At 47.4% G+C, this 23,036-nt stretch overlaps 2 protein-coding genes across 8 annotated transcripts; both read left to right on the top strand.

The window, feature by feature from the left end:
• The first annotated feature begins 12 nt into the window (after positions 1 to 12).
• On the top strand, positions 13 to 10,848 carry LOC135242866 (luc7-like protein 3). 4 transcript variants are annotated; one of them, XM_064314135.1, is made up of 11 exons: positions 13 to 255; positions 1,250 to 1,316; positions 1,475 to 1,514; positions 1,630 to 1,774; positions 2,241 to 2,315; positions 2,690 to 2,839; positions 5,140 to 5,277; positions 5,520 to 5,893; positions 6,687 to 6,895; positions 7,662 to 7,897; positions 10,228 to 10,848. In XM_064314135.1, the coding sequence occupies exons 1-10, from the start codon at positions 157 to 159 to the stop codon at positions 7,862 to 7,864; spliced, it is 1,500 nt and encodes a 499-aa protein (XP_064170205.1). In that variant the 5' UTR covers positions 13 to 156; the 3' UTR covers positions 7,865 to 7,897; positions 10,228 to 10,848. The 4 variants fall into 4 exon arrangements, with proteins under 4 accessions (XP_064170205.1, XP_064170207.1, XP_064170204.1 ...); XM_064314137.1 differs by having other exon boundaries at positions 2,690 to 2,794; XM_064314134.1 differs by having other exon boundaries at positions 14 to 255; positions 5,116 to 5,277.
• Positions 10,165 to 22,879, top strand: LOC135242867 (serine/threonine-protein kinase SBK1-like). Of its 4 annotated transcripts, XM_064314138.1 has the most exons (6): positions 10,165 to 10,296; positions 11,075 to 11,195; positions 13,094 to 13,345; positions 16,770 to 17,010; positions 17,784 to 17,986; positions 18,926 to 22,879. In XM_064314138.1, the coding sequence occupies exons 4-6, from the start codon at positions 16,836 to 16,838 to the stop codon at positions 19,787 to 19,789; spliced, it is 1,242 nt and encodes a 413-aa protein (XP_064170208.1). In that variant the 5' UTR covers positions 10,165 to 10,296; positions 11,075 to 11,195; positions 13,094 to 13,345; positions 16,770 to 16,835; the 3' UTR covers positions 19,790 to 22,879. The 4 variants fall into 4 exon arrangements, with proteins under 4 accessions (XP_064170208.1, XP_064170209.1, XP_064170210.1 ...); XM_064314139.1 differs by lacking the exon at positions 13,094 to 13,345; XM_064314140.1 differs by lacking the exons at positions 11,075 to 11,195; positions 13,094 to 13,345 and having other exon boundaries at positions 10,198 to 10,296.
• Positions 22,880 to 23,036: the final 157 nt, after the last annotated feature.

Raw genomic sequence — 23,036 nt, forward strand, 5'->3', positions numbered from 1 at the left:
TATCCGGGTACAATGCATTCTGGGTAGAGTGGTGTGCCTTTAGTTGTGAGGTGCCATTTTGTTAGCTGCAGCACTCAGGTTTGTGAATCGCCTCTGGTGTAATCAATGATTTAAAATAAAAACAAATTAGTGTCGAACTGCCAGACTTCAGATAAAATGTTGTCCGCCGCCCAGTTACTCGATGAATTAATGGGCAGGGACAGAAACTTAGCTCCCGATGAGAAACGATGTGACGTCCGCTGGGACCACGAGACGGTAAGTTTCTTCACCATTCTAACAGTTAATAATAGCTAGCTAACGTTAGCACGCTAGTACAGTGAAAAAGTCAGTGTTATTTAGTAAAAAAGTTGAGATATTATTCTTTGATAAATCTTTCAGGATATCCAATTGGCTTCCATCACTGTGTTACCAGATGGATTGAAGCATTAGATTAATATATTTTCTACGATCTTGCAAGCGTGGGTGAGAAATGGGTCGCAAGCGGAATAATGTTTGCCGTGTAGACTCGTTGCCGTCTTGAATTGGGTATTAGCCACCTAATCTAGTCTAGTTAGCTTAGTGAGCGGCACTTCGTGAAATTGGCTTTTCTTTTCATTTGACTGGCCAGGTAATTTAGCTCGCTAGTGTCGCAAATTAACATTTAGCGAAGCTATCTAGCCAGGACTGCATATCTAGGTAAGTTGTTGGTGTTCACTGTCCCATGGCCGTGTCCCCCGCTTTAAGTTGCTAGTCTAATATTAACGTTACTCAGTGTCGAATTTTTGTCGTTTTGCTAAGGTGGAGAAATTGGACCAGGTTGGAATAACACTTTTAGGTGGATAACTTTGCTGCTTGATTGTTAGAGCTGTCATTCAGTGTTAAAATTTTTAATTGTGTAAAAAGAAGGCAGTTTAAGCTAACGTTGCTAACCACACGTTACCCCGCGCCACATAATGACGTAGTACGAGTTGAAGTTATTTTACTGTCCAATTTCTCTGCAGGACGGCCTATGTGCTGTCGGTAGTAGTAAGCTCTGCACGAAGGGATTTCAATGGAGTTTGATTGCGAGCTGAGAATTGTATTATTGTGAAATTGCTTTTCCACTTCTGTTAACGTGGTTCTGAAAATGCATTTCTCTCAGGCCCATCTTGCTAATATCCACCGTCAACACACTGAAACAGTACCTGCCATGTGCATTCCGTCCACATTGTATAGGTTTTGCAGATTTAAAGACTATTTGATAATCACTTTTTTCCCTTTTCAAATACAGGTTTGCAAATACTACCTTTGTGGATTTTGTCCCGCAGAACTATTTACAAATACACGATCTGACTTGGGTAAGTGAATTTTAACAATGGAGTTCATGTACAGATGGCTAATGGTGATTTTGTCATAGAAACACCTTTCAGCATGTTGCGCAACTCAGTTGACTCTGTTTTCCATGAACCGGTTTGCATGCTAAAGGTTTTGTGATTTTACCCCTTCCCCCGTCTAGGTCCATGTGAAAAAATCCACGATGAGAATCTGAAGAAAATGTAAGTACGCCATTCGGTTCGTTTCTCAAGCATGAGCTCCTTTCCCGCGGTGCCGTCGTTAGTTAGCGGCAGTTATGCTAACGTGCGCGTGAACCCGCGGGATTTCTCTGCGCAGGTATGAGAAGAGCTCTCGCTTCATGAAGGACGGCTATGAGAGGGAATTCCTGCGCTACCTGCAGTCGCTCCTGGCCGAGGTGGAGAGGCGGATCCGCAGGGGCCACGCCCGCCTGGCGCTGTCGGAGACGCAGCAGGCGGCTGGGGTGAGTGCCGTGCCAGCGTGCCGCTGGGTATTACTGTATGCCTGTGTAGCACAGATTTCAGCAGGGGTGCAGGGCGGCTGTCCATAGCTCTGAGAATCTCCTCACAAGACGAGACTCGGGAGTTATTTTTATGTGACTTATGTTGTTGGGCTTTTCTGTTTCTGCCTTTTCAAGGCACCTAAAGACCCAAGTTAATTTCTCAGAAACACAAGATGCTCATTTTTTTTGTTTAACTTCTCCCTGTTGAACGTTAAGCTTCTTCTTAGTCTTCTGTATGAGCAAGCACACCGAGCAAGCACAGTGATTGCGAGGTGGTCCTGTGAGGTCGATGATCAATGCTTTGTCCGTCCCGTCAAACCCTTTCACAGGGTTTTTTGTTTCCCGTTTTTGGCTGTTTTGTTTGGAGTTGGTTTTAATTTAGATGCCGGACACTGCATACTTTAATATGGTCTGAAATTTCTCTCAGGGTTTGGGGCCGTCGGCTAAGAATGAAGAAAAAGCCCAAGTCTTGACTGAAAAGATCGAGGATCTTGTGCAACAGGTATGGTAATCCACAGTGCAATGCTGCTTGTTTTCCATAAAGAATATTTGAGTATTGTTTAAAAAAATGTGTCCTTGCGGTGCATTTAAATAGGTATTGAAAATGAAAATGAAAGTGTGTTTGAAGTGAGAGCCATGTACTTCTAATTGTTATCTGAGCTGAAAGGTAATGTTTTTCTGGATTAAGTCATTTGAAAATGAACCTCAGGGTTAGCGTTCAGTTGTCCATACTGGGCACAGGCTCAAGTTAGCTTTTTCTGGTTTAGAAAAGCCCCGTTTTTGCAAACCAAACGCATTTCTTAAGTTCCCTTTTCTTTCAAACTCGTCTTAGGCCTGATGTAAGTGTGCTGGTGCGTGTGTGTGCGTTGTTCACAGATTGAGGAGCTAGGCTCAGAGGGTCGGGTGGAGGAGGCCCAGGGCATGATGAAGCTGGTGGAGCAGCTGAAGGACGACAGGGAGCTGCTCAGCTCCACCCCCTCTGTGAGTAGCTCCTCCTCCCCACCACTGCTCGGCTCCACCCCCTCTGTGAGTAACTCCTCGTCCTCCTCCTCCTCCTCCTCCTCCTCAGTGCTGCTCAGCCCCGCCCCCTATGTAGCTCTTTGTGCTTCTTAGCTCCAACCACCTGGGAAGATTGTCCCTGTGTTTGCTGCCTAGCTTCACCCCAGGGAATTTTTTTTTTTTTTTTGACATGAAAGGGTTTTGTGGATATCATATTCAACTAAAGCACTGGTTCTCAGTGTAGTGTCACACCTCATGGTGTACGGGGCCTTGTACAACACTGGAAAATGTCCCTCGGGGCAAAATAATGTCTTGGTTCAGGGGACTCAGGGCCACAGTGTATACTTCACCATCAGTGGGGGGTGGTTACAGCGAGTGTCTCAGCTGTGTGCGCCTCTGCCTTGGGCGGGGTTTGAGACGGGTGGGATTACAGCACTCTGGTTGGTGCCTCTGCCCTGGTACGGGGTTTGAGACGGGTGGGATTAAAGCACTCTGGTTGGTGCCTCTGGCCTGGTGCGGGGTTCCAGACGGGTGGGATTAAAGCACTCTGGTTGGTGCCTCTGGCCTGGGCGGGGTTCGAGACGGGTGGGATTAAAGCACTCTGGTTGGTGCGTCTGGCCTGGGCGGGGTTCCAGACGGGTGGGATTAAAGCACTCTGGTTGGTGCGCTCTGGCCTGGGCGGGGTTTCCAGACGGGTGGGATTAAAGCACTCTGGTTGGTGCCTCTGGCCTGGGCGGGTTCGAGACGGGTGGGATTAAGCACTCTGGTTGTGCCTCTGGCCTGGGCGGGGTTCAGACGGGTGGGATTAAAGCACTCTGGTTGGTGCTCTGGCCTGGGCGGGGTTCAGACGGGTGGGATTAAAGCACTCTGGTTGGTGCCTCTGGCTGGGCGGGGTTCGAGACGGGTGGGATTAAAGCACTCTGGTTGGTGCCTCTGGCCTGGGCGGGGTTCGAGACGGGTGGGATTAAAGCACTCTGGTTGGTGCGTCTGGCCTGGGCGGGGTTCCAGACGGGTGGGATTAAAGCACTCTGGTTGGTGCGTCTGGCCTGGGCGGGGTTCCAGACGGGTGGGATTAAAGCACTCTGGTTGGTGCGTCTGGCCTGGGCGGGGTTCGAGACGGGTGGGATTAAAGCACTCTGGTTGGTGCCTCTGGCCTGGTGCGGGGTTTGAGACGGGTGGGATTAAAGCACTCTGGTTGGTGCCTCTGGCCTGGGCGGGGTTCCAGACGGGTGGGATTAAAGCACTCTGGTTGGTGCGTCTGGCCTGGGCGGGGTTCCAGACGGGTGGGATTAAAGCACTCTGGTTGGTGCGTCTGGCCTGGGCGGGGTTTCAGACGGGTGGGATTAAAGCACTCTGGTTGGTGCGTCTGGCCTGGGCGGGGTTTGAGACGGGTGGGATTAAAGCACTCTGGTTGGTGCCTCTGGCCTGGGCGGGGTTCCAGACGGGTGGGATTAAAGCACTCTGGTTGGTGCGTCTGGCCTGGGCGGGGTTCGAGACGGGTGGGATTAAAGCACTCTGGTTGGTGCCTCTGGCCTGGGCGGGGTTTGAGACGGGTGGGATTAAAGCACTCTGGTTGGTGCCTCTGGCCCGGGCGGGGTTCGAGACGGGTGGGATTAAGCACTCTGGTTGGTGCCTCTGGCCCTGGGCGGGGTTTGAGATGGGTGGGATTAAAGCACTCTGGTTGGTGCCTCTGGCCTGGGCGGGGTTCGAGACGGGTGGGATTAAAGCACTCTGGTTGGTGCCTCTGGCCTGGGCGGGGTTCCAGACGGGTGGGATTAAAGCACTCTGGTTGGTGCGTCTGGCCTGGGCGGGGTTCCAGACGGGTGGGATTAAAGCACTCTGGTTGGTGCCTCTGGCCTGGGCAGGGTTCGAGACGGGTTGGATTAAAGCACTCTGGTTGGTGCCTCTGGCCTGGGCGGGGTTCGAGACGGGTGGGATTAAAGCACTCTGGTTGGTGCGTCTGGCCTGGGCGGGGTTCCAGACGGGTGGGATTAAAGCACTCTGGTTGGTGCGTCTGGCCTGGGCGGGGTTCCAGACGGGTGGGATTAAAGCACTCTGGTTGGTGCCTCTGGCCTGGGCGGGGTTCCAGACGGGTGGGATTAAAGCACTCTGGTTGGTGCGTCTGGCCTGGGCGGGGTTCCAGACGGGTGGGATTAAAGCACTCTGGTTGGTGCGTCTGGCCTGGGCGGGGTTCCAGACGGGTGGGATTAAAGCACTCTGGTTGGTGCGTCTGGCCTGGGCGGGGTTCCAGACGGGTGGGATTAAAGCACTCTGGTTGGTGCTCCCGGTGTGTGTTCCTTCAGGCCATTGAAAGCTTCGCTTCTCAGGAGAAGCAGATGGAGGTGTGCGAGGTGTGCGGGGCCTTCCTGATCGTGGGCGACGCCCAGTCCCGCGTGGACGACCACCTGATGGGCAAGCAGCACATGGGCTACGCCAAAATCAAGTCCACGGTCGAGGAGCTGAAAGTGAGTCCCCCCCCGCCTCCAGTCTCAACACACCCCGCTGCGTCAAGTATGGGTTTGGCAACGGTGTCGGTAAAATGTAAACGGTACCCACCCCTACTTGGGAGGTGCCCGGTACCAGACTAAAATGGCAGTGGATATTTGGGGCTTGTGTGGGGTGGCCTGCATGTTGTTCTGGAATGGCCGCCTGACGAGTTTGCCGAATTTGACCCCCCCACCCCCCCTCCCCCCACCCCACCCCCCAGGAGAAACTGCAGCGGCGGCCAGCCGAAACGGAGCGAGAGGAGAAGGGGAGGAAGGAGAAGGAGGACCGCGAGCGCGAGAGGGAGGAGAGGGAGAGGAAGCGCAAAGAGGAGGAAGAGAAGAAGGAGAAGGAGAGAGAGAAGGAGCGGGAGAGAGAGCGGGCGCGGGAGAAGGAAAAAGAGCGGGATCGCGAGCGGGAGAGGGAGCGGGACCGGGAGCGGGGACGCGACCGCGAACGGGAGCGCGAGCGGCACGGGCGGCGCAGCCACTCGCGGAGCCGCCACTCCAGCCGGCCGTCGGACCGCCGGCGGTCCCGCTCCCGAGAGCGCAAGTGGGCCCGGAGCAAAGAGCGGGAGAGGGAGAGGAAACGCAGCAGGTAGCGCACCGCCGAGGCCCGCCCCTCATCTCCATAACCCATGTCATGTTTGGTGTCAGAAACATAACACTGTCATGGTCGTGTCATCCGCGACATGTTCTTGGTTTGTCATCATGCAGACATTGTTCTGGTTTGTGTCATCACGCACAAGTAACACTAGTGTTCATTGGTTCTGGTGTCATCACACACAAGTAACACCAGTGCTCGTTGGTTTTGGTGTCATTACACACAAGTAACACTAGTGCTCATTGGTTCTGGTGTCGTCATGCACAAGTAACGCTAGTGTTTATTGGTTCTGGTGCCATCAAACACCAGTAACACTAGTGTTCGTTGGTTTTGGTGTCATCATGCACAAGTAACATTAGTGTTCATTGGTTATGGAGTGCTTGCAAAAGCAAATTTTCTTGGCAGACTCATTTTTCTAGAACATCTTGCATCTTTCCACATGAACTTTTTTTTTAACCCATAATATTAATTAATATGGATGGGAATTTACTGAAGCAGTTCTGATGGTGTGCTGTGCTCAGGCTCCAGTCTGCGCTCCCCCTGCAGCCAGGTGTGCTGCACGGCTGTAGGGCAGCAGAGGGAGAAGGCTGTAGATAAGAGTGTTTTATTACGGGTGAGTCATGGTCCAGGCGGCTGTGATTACTCACTGCGGGGGCGGACGCTGGGATCGTTCAGTATTCGTCCTCGTCTGGCCGCTTGTGTGGGGGAACGTGGCGGTGTCGGGCCGCGTGTGGAGCACAGGCGCGGGGTCCTAACGCTGCCGGGGCTGGGGCGGGGCCCGTTTCAGGAGCAGGGACAGGGAGAGGAGGCGCAGCCGCGACCGCTCGGAGAGGAAGCAGCGCTCCCGCAGCCGAGAGCGACGCCCGTCCCGCGGCTCGGACGGCCGCAGCCACAAGCACCGGAGCCGCAGCCGGGAACGGGACCGCGAGCGCGACAGGAAGTCCGTGGAGCGCGACAGGAAGTCCACGGAGCGCGACAGGAAGTCCGGGGACAGAGGTGAGGAAGGACAATCTTAACCGGATAATTAGTCTTATTTCTCCTTTAGTCCCCATCCTGCCCCCTAGAAGCTTCCCCTGGCCTGGCCTCCTGTGTCACGCCTGCGTCTGTCGCTCTCATCCAGACTGCGGTGTGTAAAGTCTGCATCGTTTGCACTGGTACAGCTGCCCTGAGACACGTGACCTCTGATGTCACTTCCGCCCGAGTCCAAATATTTTCACCCGGTCGCCTGGGTTACGCATACCAACCCGTTTCAACTGACACCAGTGGTCGCAGAAGTCCCCTAGGTGACTCCAGGGTGTTGTGGGCGGGGCCTACAGGAAGCGATGTGATGTGGTCTGCTGTGGTGGTGCAGTGCAGCGCAGTGGGAAACGACGCGTGAATGTAGTGTTAGCCGTTAAATAGCAAACGTGTAACAGCGAGGGCGTGAGTGAAATTCGGCTACCGAAGGAGGGAGGGAAGCCTCCTTCTGCCAGAGGTAGCAATGCTTCGGGCAGCGGTGTAGTATAATGTGTAAGGAACCGGTCTTGTGAGGGTCACAGGTTTGATTCCCCGGTAGGACGCTGCCGTTGTGCCCTTGAGCAAGGTGCTTAATCTGCATCGCCTCAGTGTACATCCAGCTGTGTAAACGGTTGCGATGTAAATACTGTGTAAAAGTCGCGCAAGTTGCTCTGGATGAGAGCGTCTGCTTAAACGACTGTGATGTGATGTAACGGTGAACCCCTGGCCCCTGTAACATTGGGGACGCCCCCTTTTCCTTCCGCAGACCGCAAAGAAGCGGACGAAAAGAAGAGCGGTAAGACGCCGAAAGAGGAGTCCGGCGGGGAGGGAAGGGCCGCCGGCGCGGCCGACTCGGAGCCGATGGAGGTGGGGCCCTGCGGGGCCCCCGGGTCCCCCGGGTCCCCCGGGGCCGAGCTGAACGGAGCGGCTGAAGACATGCATTCTGAAGGTGACACTCAGTCCAATTAAAACTGATCTGATAGGACCTCAGATCAGACCCAGGTAAGTGCAGGTTCCCCCGCCCATGTGCTCCCTCTCCGGGTACACCCCCCTCCCCCCCCCCCTTCCCGCCCCTCCCTGAACCCCAACCTCTCCCCTGCTCCCCCCCCCCCCACCTCTCCCCTCCCTCTCCCCATTAGACCCCCCCCCTTCCCCCTCGTTTTTTAAAGTGCAGCATAAATGTACACCAAAGATGTGGAGCTAGACCCATGAAATGAATGTTCAGTGACTTCGTGCCAGAAGGGAGGCCACCCATAGCCCTACAAACACGCTTGGAGGTACCTTATCCTGTTTCAGTCAATTTTTTTATGCACATTGCAGTGAGTTAGGGACAGTGTAAACACGCGCCATGCGCACGCAAACGTTTATTCTCCCGACGTGGAGTTAAACGCTTGCCACTGTGTTCAGCCTGCACACTAAGGCAGACTAAAGCATTTCATGTTGTGCACAGCTGTGATTTTGTGTATCATGTTACAGTATTGGATTATGTGTGGGGAAATTATTTTTGCTATAATATTTACTGGCCAACATTTTTGAATATTCCTGTTTTTTTATATTTTGGTTCTTTTTTTAAAATTTTTATTTAAGCTTTTTTTTTTTAACCAACCCCAACAGGACTCTAAAGCATTTAGAAAAGGATATTTGTTTTCGTGTGCAGCTTGTCGGCGACGTGCCCGTTTCCGATGGTACGGACGCCGGCGGGCTTTGTGTCCTGCTGCTGTGCGCTCCAGTGCAGTTTAGCACTGGGACGGTGGGAGGGAGCCGTAGGGCTAACGAGTTATCTCGGTCCACCTCCGTACCTTATACAGCAGTGCCGTTGCGAGCGAGCGACCTCATCAAAAGCCAAAATAAAATGCAAGGAAACTTTCGAACCCGTGCAGGTATTCGCTCCAGGTACTCTCCTTCCTCCACGCGCGCCCGGGTTTTTGAATGCTCTCGCGTTGTGTCGGCTGTTCCAGTGTGATGTGTGTCATGTGACGATCGGGGCACTGCGACAAGGGCGTGGGCCCAGAGACGGCCCGATGCCTCCATGTTTGAGCTAAAATAATGTGCTGAAGTCTCTGAGCATGCAGCAGGCTTTTTTATTTATTTGATTTTGTTTGTTTTTTCTTCTTCCTGACACCACTGTTGCCCTGAGAAGGTCCTCACCTCTCGAGGTTAATGGAAAAATGTACATATATATTTTTGGCCTCTGGAGGTCCTGATCTGTAGCACTGGTTTTACATGGAAAGAATGCATATAACGTAATGACCATAATATTCTAGAAAAGTGGGAACTTAAATCAACATGCTTCCAGGACAGTGTATCAAAGCCATTCATTTTCAACAAGAAACAAACATGAAACAAGAAACCTTTTTAAAAAAAATATATGTATATCTTCAGATCTTCAGATATAATCTATTGATTGACAAGTAAATACTTTTTGTAGCAGGGGTGTCTAGCATCTATCTGTTCACCCAACAAAGCTGCCGTTGTCATTAGGCTGGAAAACTGTCGTTTTTTTTTATTGTTTACAGAATTTCCAGTTGAAGCTACGCCCACTTTCAGGTTTATGTGAATACAGATACAGATGGATAGCTCTGTTGGTTGAACAGACACTGCAGGCCTCCTGTTTTGTAAGGAATTTGACACTCAGCTTAATCTCTGTATTTTACTTCTAATATGGAACTACAACTCCCAGGAGTAGCGTTTCACAGTGATTTGCAGTGCCAGCAGTTGCATTTACATTTAGTACTTTTTATGGTCACCTAATTTACTTTAGCAGGGATTTCTAAATGAACTGTCTGAAGTGACCCATTACACATTAACCTGTGAAATGGATCCTTGCCCTGGGCATGTGGTACTGCAGGTGCTACCCTATACTAGAGGTACTGCATTATACTAGAGGTACTGCAGGTGCTGCCCTATACTAGAGGTACTGCACTCTAGTATTTGGAGATGAATTGGGCGTGCCTTACCTAACTGGTGAATATGCTCTCGCTCAGAATCACACACGGGCTGCATTTTGTCCCCCGTTTCAGAGTGAGGGATGGGCTTGATGTCTCTGACACAGGTGCTGAAATCCAGCAAAACGAGCTCACGAAACATCTGAAACTGTTCAAAAAATAGATCCAGATTTTTTTTTTAAACACAAATGAACAAAAAGAACCTGTTGTTGGTTAATTAATGTCACGGTGAACGCTATTCGGTAATTAGAGGGAGATGTCAGTGGGGCAGGAGTTCTAATGGAAGCCTGCGGCTTAGAGAGAGGGTTGCATAACTTGTTGCTATGGAAACCAGTGGCGAATGGGCTTCACTAATGGGCTCACCCTCTGACTGTCTGTGCATGCCAGGGGCTGATGGGATGCGGGGAGGAAGAGGATCTGAAGACTTCCTGTCCTGAGCCTGCTGCTTTAAACAAGGTGAACTACAGCTGTAGTGGCTTATAGATGCACAGAAAAAGAGAAAAAAAAACCTGTGTTAAAAACGGTATCTGTTGCCCACCACCCCACCCCTCCCCCCCCCACTTTCAGGACTTGGTGTTCCCCACATTGCTTACTTCCGTTCTGTAGTCCCCCACACAGCACACAGCCTGGAAGCACATGGAGTGTCACTTTTGGCATTTTATTTTTGATCTCCATATCAGAAAAAAAAAACAAAAACAAAAAAAAAAAAAGCTTTTGTACATGTGGCTCGTTAGGTTTTTTGACATCAGGTTGTGCGTTGACTTTTTATAGCGAAATATCAGTTCTCTCACAGCATTTGTACCAGAAACATCAATGTCCGGAAACATCAATTGGTTTCCTCACTTGAAAATATCACTTATTTTGATTGTTTTGTTTCCTTTAGTGTTGAGGCAAACTGACGTACAATTTTGCAAATTGGATTGATTTTATCATTATTATTTTTTTCCTTCTGATTTTCAAAGCCTGTAAATTTGTGTTAATAAAAAGTACAACATTTCTTTCCTGGAATTTGCTTACTGATTCTATCGGTTATGCACATCCTTCCGTTTTCTTTCTTGGTATTTTTAACGTCTAGACTGCTGGTGCAAGTCCCAGTCAAAACATTGCACCACATTTTGTTACAGTACAATCAGTCCTAGTCTTGAATGGTTATGCGTTTGTTTATAGACTAGCTCTGCGCTGCTGCATGCGAGTTGTGTCTCAAACTGTATGTACTGCTGCCCCTTTTGACCAGGTCTCTCTCTTAATCTCAGTGGAACTGGCCTGGTTTAATAAAGGTCAATAAAAAGGAAAAATACACCCTTTTTCCAAGTGTCCACTAAGCCAGTCCTCTGGAAAACTGCAACACAAACAAGGTAAGTTGAACGAGGGATGTAGGACCGTCTGGTACTTGACATTCTTGTGAAATGCTATTGCTTTAAATTAGATTTTCATTACTTTAAAATAAAAATGAATGTGAGAATATATTTTGAAAGAGAACTGACTGCGTGACATCAGAGTAAAGTGTGCTATCTTTTGATAAGACCTGTACAGATTATTTTGCACTTTATAGCTAACATGGCGTAATGCATAATATGACGACATTACGATGTAGACATTTTGTTGCGTTATATCAAGAAGAGTTTAAAGTCTGCAGTTGGTGTTAGAAAAAAAAGTATTCAGTCAAAGAGCGATCATTTAGGGGCCCTTGACAGCAAAGGATTTCGGGTGCATTTGGTATCTTTCCGATGGTTCGATAACAGAAGTTTCGCGCAGATAAGTCGTTCATCTTGGGGACTTTGCGTCATTTTAAATGACCCGGCGGTGCCCATATTGCACTGAAAGAATAATCACGGCTAGGCTCTGTCTCGAAGCATGATGCCAACAGAATACCAAAGTAGCCCAATGACGCAGGAATTGCGTCTGTATACAGGCGGAACCGATTGCAAGGATGGGGATGAATTTTATTGCGAGACGCAGTGCGATTCATAGGTTTTCTGGCGAACCTCCGTAATCATGAAATGAAATGCCACGTCGAGCACATTTACATTTTTAATGACCATCATGACGTGGTCACTGAGGGTGTGTGCGTTGCCCTATAGGAACATGTTTTACCTTGCTAGCCTTGTTCTTACAGTTTGTATCATCCGCTCTTGAAAGTTCTGTCCCGTATTCGTTCAAGCGGAAAACTAAAGATCGCATTGATGCGCCAGCGTATAACATGCTGGGAATATAAACAGTCTACTGCAGCATTCCCGCGAGTAGCATATTGCAAAGTGCGACGGACATGCATGCGCAATAGAAACGAAAAAGATCTCAACTTAAAGATTCGTTATTTTCCTTTGCAGCAATGAATGTGCATACGGGGTTAAAACAGCTGCACCGCAATAGAAATCGCTGCAATTAAGGGAACTAGTATGAACGACAAGGATGTAGGCTACCTGTTCCTTGGGATGCTACAACGCGTCTTCAACGCGAGCTGCTGCTTTAGTGTGCTCGCATCTAACGCCACGTATACCAGTCCGTGTAATAAGTGACTAATGACGCAGTTTAGACATTCTAAATAATCGCTGTCATCTGTAAACAACTTGTACACTAGATTTGTTTCAATGTTTATCGAACTCTGCAGTCCGGAAGTATAGGCTGTGTGAAATGCGCAGACCTGTAACAGAATTTGAGCGAGATGATTGGATATTAATGACAACTGTGTCAAAGATTATACAGTGATTGTCTCGAACCACATTACAGGGTAATGTATCTCTTGATTATAATCACGAGTAAAATAGATGGGCGTATGGATTTTGTCTAGAACACAGGCAGAAATTATGTCATTTAAGGTTAAGGGAGGGAGGGAGGGGAGGGGGTTGGGTAGGGGCAGGCATTAAACACAGTGACAGCGTGCTTGTGTTGAGGGTAGCACTGACTCATGTGCTGGAAGGATCTGATCCCCCGGGACGCAGTATGATTTCGTAACATTTAAGGCTAAGTGTTATGCATTTCATATGCACTAGCTTCTGCGAAAATTAGTATTCTTCGTAAAAAAATCATCACGGCACGCTGCGTTGATGACACGCCGATTCACAAGTCCTGCGCCCTGCACGCGCATCCATTCATTGCGCAGTGAGTGAGTGAGGCCGGCGTAATCTGTACGGAGACAGCGGAGCGCTCCTAGCCGGGTTGGGCACGCGACGGCCCCGGTCTGCGCCGCGATTGGACACTGACTGCGGTGGGCTGGATTTTTTTGTCATCCTCCCTCTTCCCCTCTCGCGTGCAGGAGAGACTGGGAGACAAAAGGGTAACGTACGGAGGTCTGACAGTGGCGCCGACAGCTAGAGACAGGCTGCCTTGCGAGGTGAAACTGCGTGCGACTGCGCCTGCCGTATCAATAAAAGGATCAGCGCAATACAGCGCCGGAGACAAGAATTCTCTCTGGATGACAACGTTTTTGCATTCAACTTAATATTTACATTTTGCATCCTGAATGAAGAAGCCATAATAGATCCGTGTATGTACTGTGATTCGAAAGGTGAGTAATGTGCACATTAAAAATGATTTCACTTGATCAACGTTCATGAACCGAGATAAGTTTGCGTGTTTTGATTCTGTTAGGCTTTGCAATGATTGCGCGCAATGCAATACGCACTGTTTGTTCCGGTTCCTTGGTCAGAATGCTGATTTTATTTTATTTTAATTGGATCGGGAATCGTACGTTACGGTTGTTTGTCAACAAACGAGATGGATGCGGTTTGGTTAATCCATGTCTTATTTTTTGGTTAGCCGGGGAAACATTTTTTTACTAAGGCTTATAAGGCGAATGTTTATTGCTGACAGTTTTGGTCTTCATTGCTCGTGTTTATATTTACCTGTCCGCTCAGTTCTGTTGCATACCAATGATTCGCTGTGCATTTGCAATGTGGGTGGCGGACGAGTGGAGAACAATGGGTATATTTCTTGCAAAGGTGTGCCTTCATGTCATTATGTCAGGAAGAATAATGCTTGTTAGTGTGTTCAAATATGTGCGCAGGCAGTTGCATTGACGCACATTTCTAATAAAATAAAAAACATGTTAATGTTGACCATGTATGTCACACATGTACATAGCTTGGCACATTGTGTTGTGCTAGCCAATAGCATGTCGGATTCATTTTTAAGATTCGTGTTTACCATAACATTTTTTTTTTTAAACAAATGTGCATTCTCCCTCTTGCACACATAAACATACAAACAGCGCAAATCAATAATCACACTCACATAGGCTACTCGTTTAATTCTCACAAATACCCGTACAGACAGGCAGACACACACATTGTTCAGGCAAGGCCGCACACACATTTGAAACGTCCACTTCTAAAACACAGCCGTCTGTTTTGCTAGGTGTTATTGCCCGTAGGCTATACAGTCAGAACAGTGCCTGTACGGTTGGTGTCTCTCTCTGTACGTTCGTGCTGAGGCCCGGCCCTGAAAGGTACCGCTGCGGACATGAACAAGCAGAACCCCCCCACTCCACCACTCCAACCCTCCCCACCTCACCACGGCTCTCATCCTCCTTCCGTCTGGCTGTTATCTTGTCAGTCAGCTGGCTGTGTACAGCATTCATCTCTGTCCAGGGAGTTGTGCGACGGCGCATCTCTCAAACGTGCGCAGTGCTCCCGACTCTCGTCTCAAACGTGACCTGAATGAAGCCTGACAGACGGAAGCCCGCAGTCAGAGCGTGCACGTGATAAGTGGTCCTGTTAAAACAAACAACGGGAAACACATTTCTTTTCTTCTTTCTTTCTTTCTTTCTTTTTTTTTTGTTGTTGAAGGGAATATCCCTTTGTTAAGATTTTAGATTAAACCCATTCTTGTCTGGGAGAAAAGAATGGGGGGGGGGGGGGGGGGTGCATGAAGCACACATGAAAAGGCTATGATGACTGATCATTTAGGAGAAAGGGTAGAGCACAGCAGAGGAGAGAGAAAGGCCCTTAGTGCCCCTGTCTTTGCCAAAACACAAATCCAGCTCAGTGTTTTTAAAAATTTTTTTTAAAGGAATTGAAGCTGAAAGCCTGGCAGATGAGCCTCATATTCTATCAGACCTTCAGCCCAACGGCTCTGTTTCCTGGTTATGTACACAAAGTCTGACAGTGAAACTGGTAGTGCAGCTACTGCTCTGGGTGCACATATGTGCATGCACAGATACATGCTGTACTGTGGGTTGCATATATGTGCATGCACAAATATGTGCTCTATTGCGGGGTGCATATATGTGCATGCACAGATATGTGCTCTGTTGTGGGGTGCATATATGTGCATGCACAAATATGTGCTCTGTTGTGGGGTGCATATATGTGGATGCACAGATGCATGCTCCATTGTGGGGTGCACATATGTGCTCTATTGTGACTATTGAAAGATGACTATTTGTAGCGGACTAGGGCTAGTTGTCTTCTGTAGACCCTGCTTTGGCCTGACCTGGTTTGTCCAGCACCTACAACTGTTTGTACATTATAGTTTTGGGTTTTTTGTTTTTATGTGTCTTGTCAAAATGTGTTTGTTCATAGTATGTCGGGGGAAATTTCCTTTGGATTTGGGACGTAACAACGAACAACGTCCATGGAGAGGGTTAGACAGAATGTGTGTAAATGCGCATGTGACAAAGTAACACTGAAGCTACGGTGGGTGCAAGGCGCAAGAATTTGTTGAAGCTTAATTTTTTTCCCCTTAATTGCAAGGGAGAGGGAAACGTTATGTGTAATTTCATTTGTCGAGAAAGCTGCAGCAGGGCATGCCATACCAATGAGTGAACTGATCTTACAAACGTGGGACAGGGGTGCATGGTAGATTGGTAAGCACTTATGGGGTATAACGTACACAGCACTGGAACATAGATGTGTTACACCCCATTTCAAACAAGCACACCCAGAACGCCAGCCTTTATATTTGCAGCCTACGTGCTCTATGTTAGAATATGAATATGAGTCAGAATGTGAATATGATTATCCTGTAGAAAAGCACATTTCATTCTACATGTCAAAAAAAACCTGCCTGTAATCCAAAAGGTGTTTAAATGGTATCAAATTCAAATGAATGCAATGCTGTTTTCTTAGCTTCTTCTTTCAAGACCGTCAAAACTGTATGGTTGTGTAGACCTTGTACAGAATGTTCTGATTTTTTGTTTTTTGGAATGCGGTTTTCTATTAGTACTGTAATAGATTTTGAAAAAGGGCATGAAAATAAGAACATTCCCATTATGACTGGCTCCCGTGCTAAGTGTAACCCTGCTGCCTCATTAGTGACAAAATCCAGTTACATTTTGGTCTTTTTGAACAGCAGCGACAGGAAATGCAGAAGCAACGCTTACCATTAACGGTTTGAGCATGGCATGTTCTCAGAAAAAAAAAATTTAAATGTCTTGCATTTGTATTTTAACAGCGGTGCTTGAAATGTATTTGGTTTACTAAGGAACGATCAGAAATGCGGATGTACAAAACATTAACTAAATAGGATGCGTTTTTTTTCTCAGGATTTTTTTAACGGAGCCATAAATATGTTAAAAAAGCTGTTTTCGAAAAATCTGGAAGCACTGCCTCTCCATCTAAAGCAGTGGTGGGCAATGAGGCCCGTGTCTGTTTCTGGTTTTCATGCCTAACTTATGGCCTTAATTCATTAATCATCCCTAACATTTACACCACCTGACATTTCAGCTGCATCTCTTGATAAGCGCTCGGATGACGGCTGAAGACTGTTCTTGTGTCCCTATACGAAGCTGGGAAACTGTTTTACTGCGATCTATTCTACCAGTGGGCCAGTGTTGGTGTGTACAGCCAGTTAGCTCATTTAGCCAGGTTAACACAAACCCTGCACACAAACCCTGCCCACCAGGTCCAGAGTGCCCACCCTGATCTAAAGCCTGACTTCAGTGCGATGCCTCACAGGAGCCTCTGCCCTTCTTCCTCTGTTCTTCTCTCCAGCACGGGTCACCGGTTGATCGCCCCCTCCTCCGCCCCCTCGCCCCTTAGCCCCGCCCACCAGGCAGAATGAGCTCCTCCTCCCCCGTGGCGTCCCGCCCCTCTGTTGACATCCTGGAGGAGCTTCAGCTCATAGCCGCTCAGAACCTGGAGAAGCTGGAGATCAACAAGTACTACGATGTCATCCAGGAGCTGGGCAAGGGGACCTACGGCAAGGTGGACCTGGTGGTCCATAAAATCAGAGGTGGGTCCACTGTGTAGGTCGCCGATAGTGAAACTTTGCATGGACTTGGATTGTGTTTTCAGATCAACGTGGCCTAATGTTTATGTTTAATACATTTATGAAATTCGCTGATGTATTTCAGAATGAGCCAACATTATTTCTAGTAATATTTCTCATCTCAAGTATATCAAGAAAAAGGAATCCTTGTTGATTGTTACCATTTGTGCATGCTTTTCTCCTTTTGTCTGTCAATTTTATCTGTCAATTTTACAGTAGGTATTGTCAAAGAGCAAGGATGTGTGGGAATGGCTTGCTTATACAACATATGCTTCAGTGCATGCTGTGATTTACTGTCCTTTGTAGTAAATGAGGACACAGTCAGAGGAGGCTGAAAACTTACTCTCTTTCGCGTACTTGAGTTTCAGAACATTACTTTATAGAATCAGAAACATAATTCCACGCTTCCCTGCATTCTAGATAACATGTGCGCTCGTGAAAGGGCATTGCTTTACTGTTCTTCGTGCGTCTCTACGACTCTTAACGACTTAACGACTTAACGACTACTGTATTTTTCCATAGATTGCTTGTTGCGTCTCTTTGTGTAATGTTAATCAGTTTAACCATCAGGGTCCAAGTTGAACTGTGCTGTTCCCGCACTTGGACGGTCTTCTCTCTAGGGTTTCGTCATACTTGTTCCTGGTTATGGTCATACACTTTGTTGTACGTCGCTCTGGATAAGAGCGTCTGCCAAATGCCTGTAATGTAATGTAATGTTATGTCTCGTTTTTCTTCAGGCACTAAAATGGCGCTGAAGTTCCTCCGAAAGAAGACCACCAAGCTCAGGAGCTTCCTGCGGGAGTACAGCATCTCCCTGTACCTGTCTCCCTGCCCGTTCATCATCAACATGTACGGTATCGCCTTCGAGACCGACGAGTACTACATCTTCGCACAGGAGTACGCCCCGGCCGGGGACCTCTTCGACATCATTCCCCCGCAGGTAAACAGATCCGACTCGAAAAGGGGCCTTGTCCTCTTCTCACCTGTTAGCACAGACTGCCTTTCTGCCCAAGCACTGGGACGCTATGCTCTGCACTTTCCCCCGCAAACGTGGAACACTCACATTTTTTTAATGTACCTTTTGTTCTTAGTTGCTTTTCATTTGAGTTTTTTTTTTTGTGTGTTTTAATTCATTTCATTACAGGACATTTTTATCTAGCGCCTTTACACCAGGTATATGAAGCTTTAGCAAACGAACAAAACGAGTAATTAAGAATTAAAACGAGCGCTTGGATATACAAACCATTAAGTCTGCGCAATGAATGTTAAACAAAAGACTCACAGTTCTATATTCCCTCTGTCCTCTGCTCTTCCGTGTCTAAGGCTCTGGTTTGTAATAAGTGGTTTCAGATGTTTTGCGATCTTCAGGAACTCCTCTTCATGAATATTCTTAACGAGGCAGCAAATTCAAAGGCTTTTAGCTTCAGTAGCGTCTCTTCAGGAAGGAGATTATCTGTGGTCAGTGGATGCTTGCGGGCTGCTTTGTGAATTCTTAATAGCTTCCCAGGCTTTGATGTTCTTGTAGAGCCTGCGTAGGGTTAGTTTTTTAATGGATGTGCGCAGTACATCATATAATATAGCACGTCTCTCTCTCTCTCTCTCTCTCTCTCTCTGTCTCTCTCTCTCTCTCTCTTCTCTCTCTCTCTGTATCTCTCTCTCTCTCTCTTCTCTCTCTTCTCTCTCTCTCTCTTCTCTCTCTCTCTCCTCATCTCTTCTCTCTCTCTCTCTCTCTCCTTCTGTACTCTCTCTCTCTCTCTCTCTCTCTCTCTCTCTCTCTCTCTCTCTCTCTCTCTCTCTCTCTCTCTCTCTCTCTCTCTCTCTCTCTCTCTCTCTCCTTCTGTATCTCTCTCTCTCTCTCTCTCTCTCTCCTTGCTGATAGGTGGGACTTCCGGAGACGGTGGCCAAGCGATGTGTCCACCAGGTGACCATCGCGCTGGACTACCTGCACTGCAAGAAGCTGGTGCACCGCGACATCAAGCCCGAGAACGTGCTCCTGTTCGACCGCGAGTGCCGCAAGGTCAAGCTGTCGGACTTCGGGATGACGCGGCGGGCGGGGTCGCCCGTGAAGCGGGTGAGCGGGACCATCCCGTACACGGCGCCGGAGCTGTGCGACCCGGCGCGCCGCGAGGGCTTCGGCGTGGACTACGGCACGGACGTCTGGGCCTTCGGCGTGCTCCTCTTCTGCATGCTGACCGGCAACTTCCCCTGGGAGAAGGCCCTGCCGTCCGACGGCTTCTACGAGGAGTTCGTCCGCTGGCAGCGGCGGCGGGCGGGGGGTGCGGGGGCGGGGGCGGGGTCGGGGGCGGTGCCCTCCCAGTGGCGGCGCTTTTCGGACGAGGCCCTGCGCATGTTCCGGAAGCTCCTGTCCCTGGACCCCCTGCGCCGCTGCGCCGTCAAGGAGGTGTTCGCGCACCTGGGCCACGGCTGGATGCTGGACGGCGACGGCACCGCCGCCGCGGCCGCCGCCGCCTGCTCCGCCGATCTCAGCCCCGCCTCTTCCTCCTCCTCCTCCTCCTCGTCCTCGTCCTCCTCCTCCTCCTGCGAGGAGGACGTGCTGGTCGATCGCCTGAGGCAGCAGACCCTCTCGCCCGTCTGTGGCGCCACGCAGGCTGGCGTCGTCGTCATGGACGGCGTGCCCTCCCACTTCGCCCCGGTGTCGACAAGCGGCTACGAGCGAGTTTCCCGCGACAACGGCAGTGGTGGCCGCATCCTGGTCACCACGCCGATCGAGATCTGTGTCTAGGGGTAGCGGCTGTCCTCCTCAGCCACCCCCCCCCCCCCACATGCACACACGCACACACTCTCACTTGCACACAACACACACACACAAATAAACAGTGATGCGCACTGGCTCACACACGTGAACACATGCTAACCAACAATCACAATTGACTAAAGTTATTTTCCAAATGGGGTAAAAAGAAGATTACAGCATTTCTCTTTGGGGGGGAAAAAAAAGCAAACACAGGTTAATTAATTTGTGATTGCCAACGCTCTTGTTTTTTCACTAAATATTAACTGCTGGTTTCCAGTGCTGTGATTTGCAGGGAATTCTGGAGTGTCTGGCTTGACTTTCATGATTCCCTAAAGCATTCCCAAAGCGTTCCCAATGATGACTCGGTCTGAGGGAGGGAGTCGGTCAGTTCTGGGCGTGTCAGGCATATGAGACAGACCAAAACACGTAACCAATGATTGAAGGAAAAAGCATCAAGATAATGTGTTGCACCATTCCTGATGAAAGGGCAATCCAGAAGTTATTTCTTAAAGCAATACCTTCAAAGTTTTTCTGCAAAAAAAAAGGCGAAAGGAGGAGTCCAGGCATTCAGTGGTATCTGTGTGGAGAGAAAGTTTGACTTTTATTTCTGAGGCTGGTGGAAATGCAGCACTTTAAAAAATGTTGGACTAAAATGTTTCTTGAAGAAGAAAAATTTGAATCATATTGTGCCGTTTACTGTAATTAAATGTAAACAATAGCACTATGATGTACTTTTATGTAAGTTTATTGTGTGGGGAAAATGGAAGTTTCACGAATGTGGGACACCAAGTCTTAATTTAATCTTTCTGGTTTATTGTTATTTATTTGAATCTTGAATTCTCTGAAATATATTTTTGCTATTTGTTTGTATAAATTGATGTTAGATTATTTTTTTGATACTTTGGTTCGCTGAATCAGCTGGGTATTTATTTTTTACACATAATAAAAATATCATGCCTTGTGTTTCTGAATGAAAATGGTGTCAGAAAGTAAACAGCAACAGCACCAATGACTACGGTGGCCAGTCCAGGTATATTGCCCATGTAACGGCAGTTTTTTTGTTTTGTTTCCGGTGATTCTTCACTTCAGTCGGATTGTTTGTTGTTCTGCAGTGTGAACCCAGGCTTGGTTTAACAGTGACAGTGAACAGGCACCCATTTTACATTCCTGGAAGAAATCTCTCTAAATCGGACATCATAGCCGCTGTAAAAAAAAAAAAAAAAAAAAAAACTTAACTCAGCAGTACTCCTGAGATATGAACGGAAAAAATCACAGGATGCTTCTCGTCATTCCGCCGTGACCGTTGCCCTAAAGATCGATGGGAATGAGTGAAACCGGAAGAATCCGGAAACCGGAGCCTTTGAATAGGAGCTGGAGTCATAACAGACCCAAAGCTAATGCGATAAAATGATTATTCAGCCACTCTGTCAACCGCCAAACTGCCTGTCTTCGTTATTTATTTAATGACGGCCATCGCTTTTTAAAATGGCGGGTAATTCCGATACTTCTAATGTATAACATAGCATCAGTAGGTGCGGTTTAACCACAATAATTGCAGGAGTATTGTGTTGGAAGATTACCGATTAACAAAATGTGGAACAGTCGTCATGTCAGTTTTAATGTGGGCACTTAGAATTCACTCAAAGCAGCCTGATTAGAATGGCATTCAAGGCTAAATTAATTATCTGCCAGTCAACACTTTTCGTCCTGGTGTTTTAAAAAAATAATAATAATAATAATGATGCCAGCTGGTACTTGGAGACTGGTGCAGATTTCAGTTTAAAACCAATATAATAAATTCAAATCTTACTTATTAATTCCCACGTCCATTACGTGTTAATCAAAAACAGAGCTACAGTATTGTTTTTTTTCCTGATTTTTGTAGACACAATCTGATGATCTATGGCAATTATAATTATGTTTATTGTGTTTACAAAAAAAAAAAAAAAGATGTTTAAGGGCATTTTTAAAAATTGCATGGAACTATAAACAGCCATTTTCTTTAAAAAAAAAAAATCTAAATGAAAGTGGTGTGCTTGCATAAAAGTTGTAAAGACTGCTGTATGGTGAAATTTTGCTATTGCACAGTTTCTTGTAGAACATTCCAGAGAAGGATTTGTTTTCGTGGTTTCTGGAAATAATCTACAGTAGGGCTAAAACAAATTAAATTGTGTACTCTTTGTATTATATATGTTGTAGTTGTTTTATTACAAAGTCTGACATAATCAAGAGGTCCTATGAGTAATTGCTCCTTGTGTGGGGATGCAGCCTGCATTTGCTTGATGATTATCTCAGAGATAGAGAGAGGGACTTATTACTGACAGACATGGTAATAAAAGGTTCCTTTCTCCTCATTTCCTTTGATGGGATTTACCTTTTGAGAAAACCCTCCAAGATTGAAAAAGTTTAAATGGTGTGGGAAAAACAACCAACATTTGTCTTGATTGAAAAAAAAAAAGAATAAATTATGGATGTATGTATTTAGGGGGAGAACAATGAGTGAGGGGTATTTTGTAATAGACTGTTTGTGTGTTGTGTTTTTGTAGAAATTGATTGCATGAATTTAACAATATCGTCATGGAAATAATGACATCCATTGTGCAGCAAGCCACAGCATCTTTTATTTTTTTTGCCGTGCGAAATTGTCACAGTGTAATCAAATTTCATATTTTTTATGTCTTCCTCAATGCTAGTCATCTCATACTATGAAATACTCCTGCGCTTGTTTGGTGACAGAGTGTTTTATGATATGAGATACTCTTGTACTTGCTTGGTGACTTCAGAGTGCAAGCAATGGTCCAGTCCTTATGTATAGATTCCCAACGTTCATGATGTAATGTGGTCCCAGTGCAGAAATTAAGAGTTTCTTGTTTACCGACAGGTGACATTTTGATGCTGCTGCTGCTGCTGCTGCTGCATTTTTTTTTTCTTTTTGTGGAGTTATAACTAGAAGAAAAACATGACGGTAGAAGTTTTGTCCAACTCAGCCGTAGCAATACAGTCTTCCTCGGAAGCTACTTCTTACTTTCATTGAAAATTAAATAAAAATAAATGATGGAAAACATTTTAAAAAGTCAATTCATGGATGGTTTGTGTTAATTGTTGTCTGTTGTTTTTTCTTCTTTGAATTATCCAAAGTTTTTTAATGATGTTATTTGCCAATCAGACATGGTTATTAAACTATGGCTGTCGATCTGACGTGCCCTTTTATTTGTGCTAAGCCAGAATTAAAGAA

This window comes from Anguilla rostrata, chromosome 17, assembly GCF_018555375.3.
Source record: "Anguilla rostrata isolate EN2019 chromosome 17, ASM1855537v3, whole genome shotgun sequence".
NCBI classification, from domain to species: Eukaryota; Metazoa; Chordata; class Actinopteri; order Anguilliformes; family Anguillidae; genus Anguilla; species Anguilla rostrata.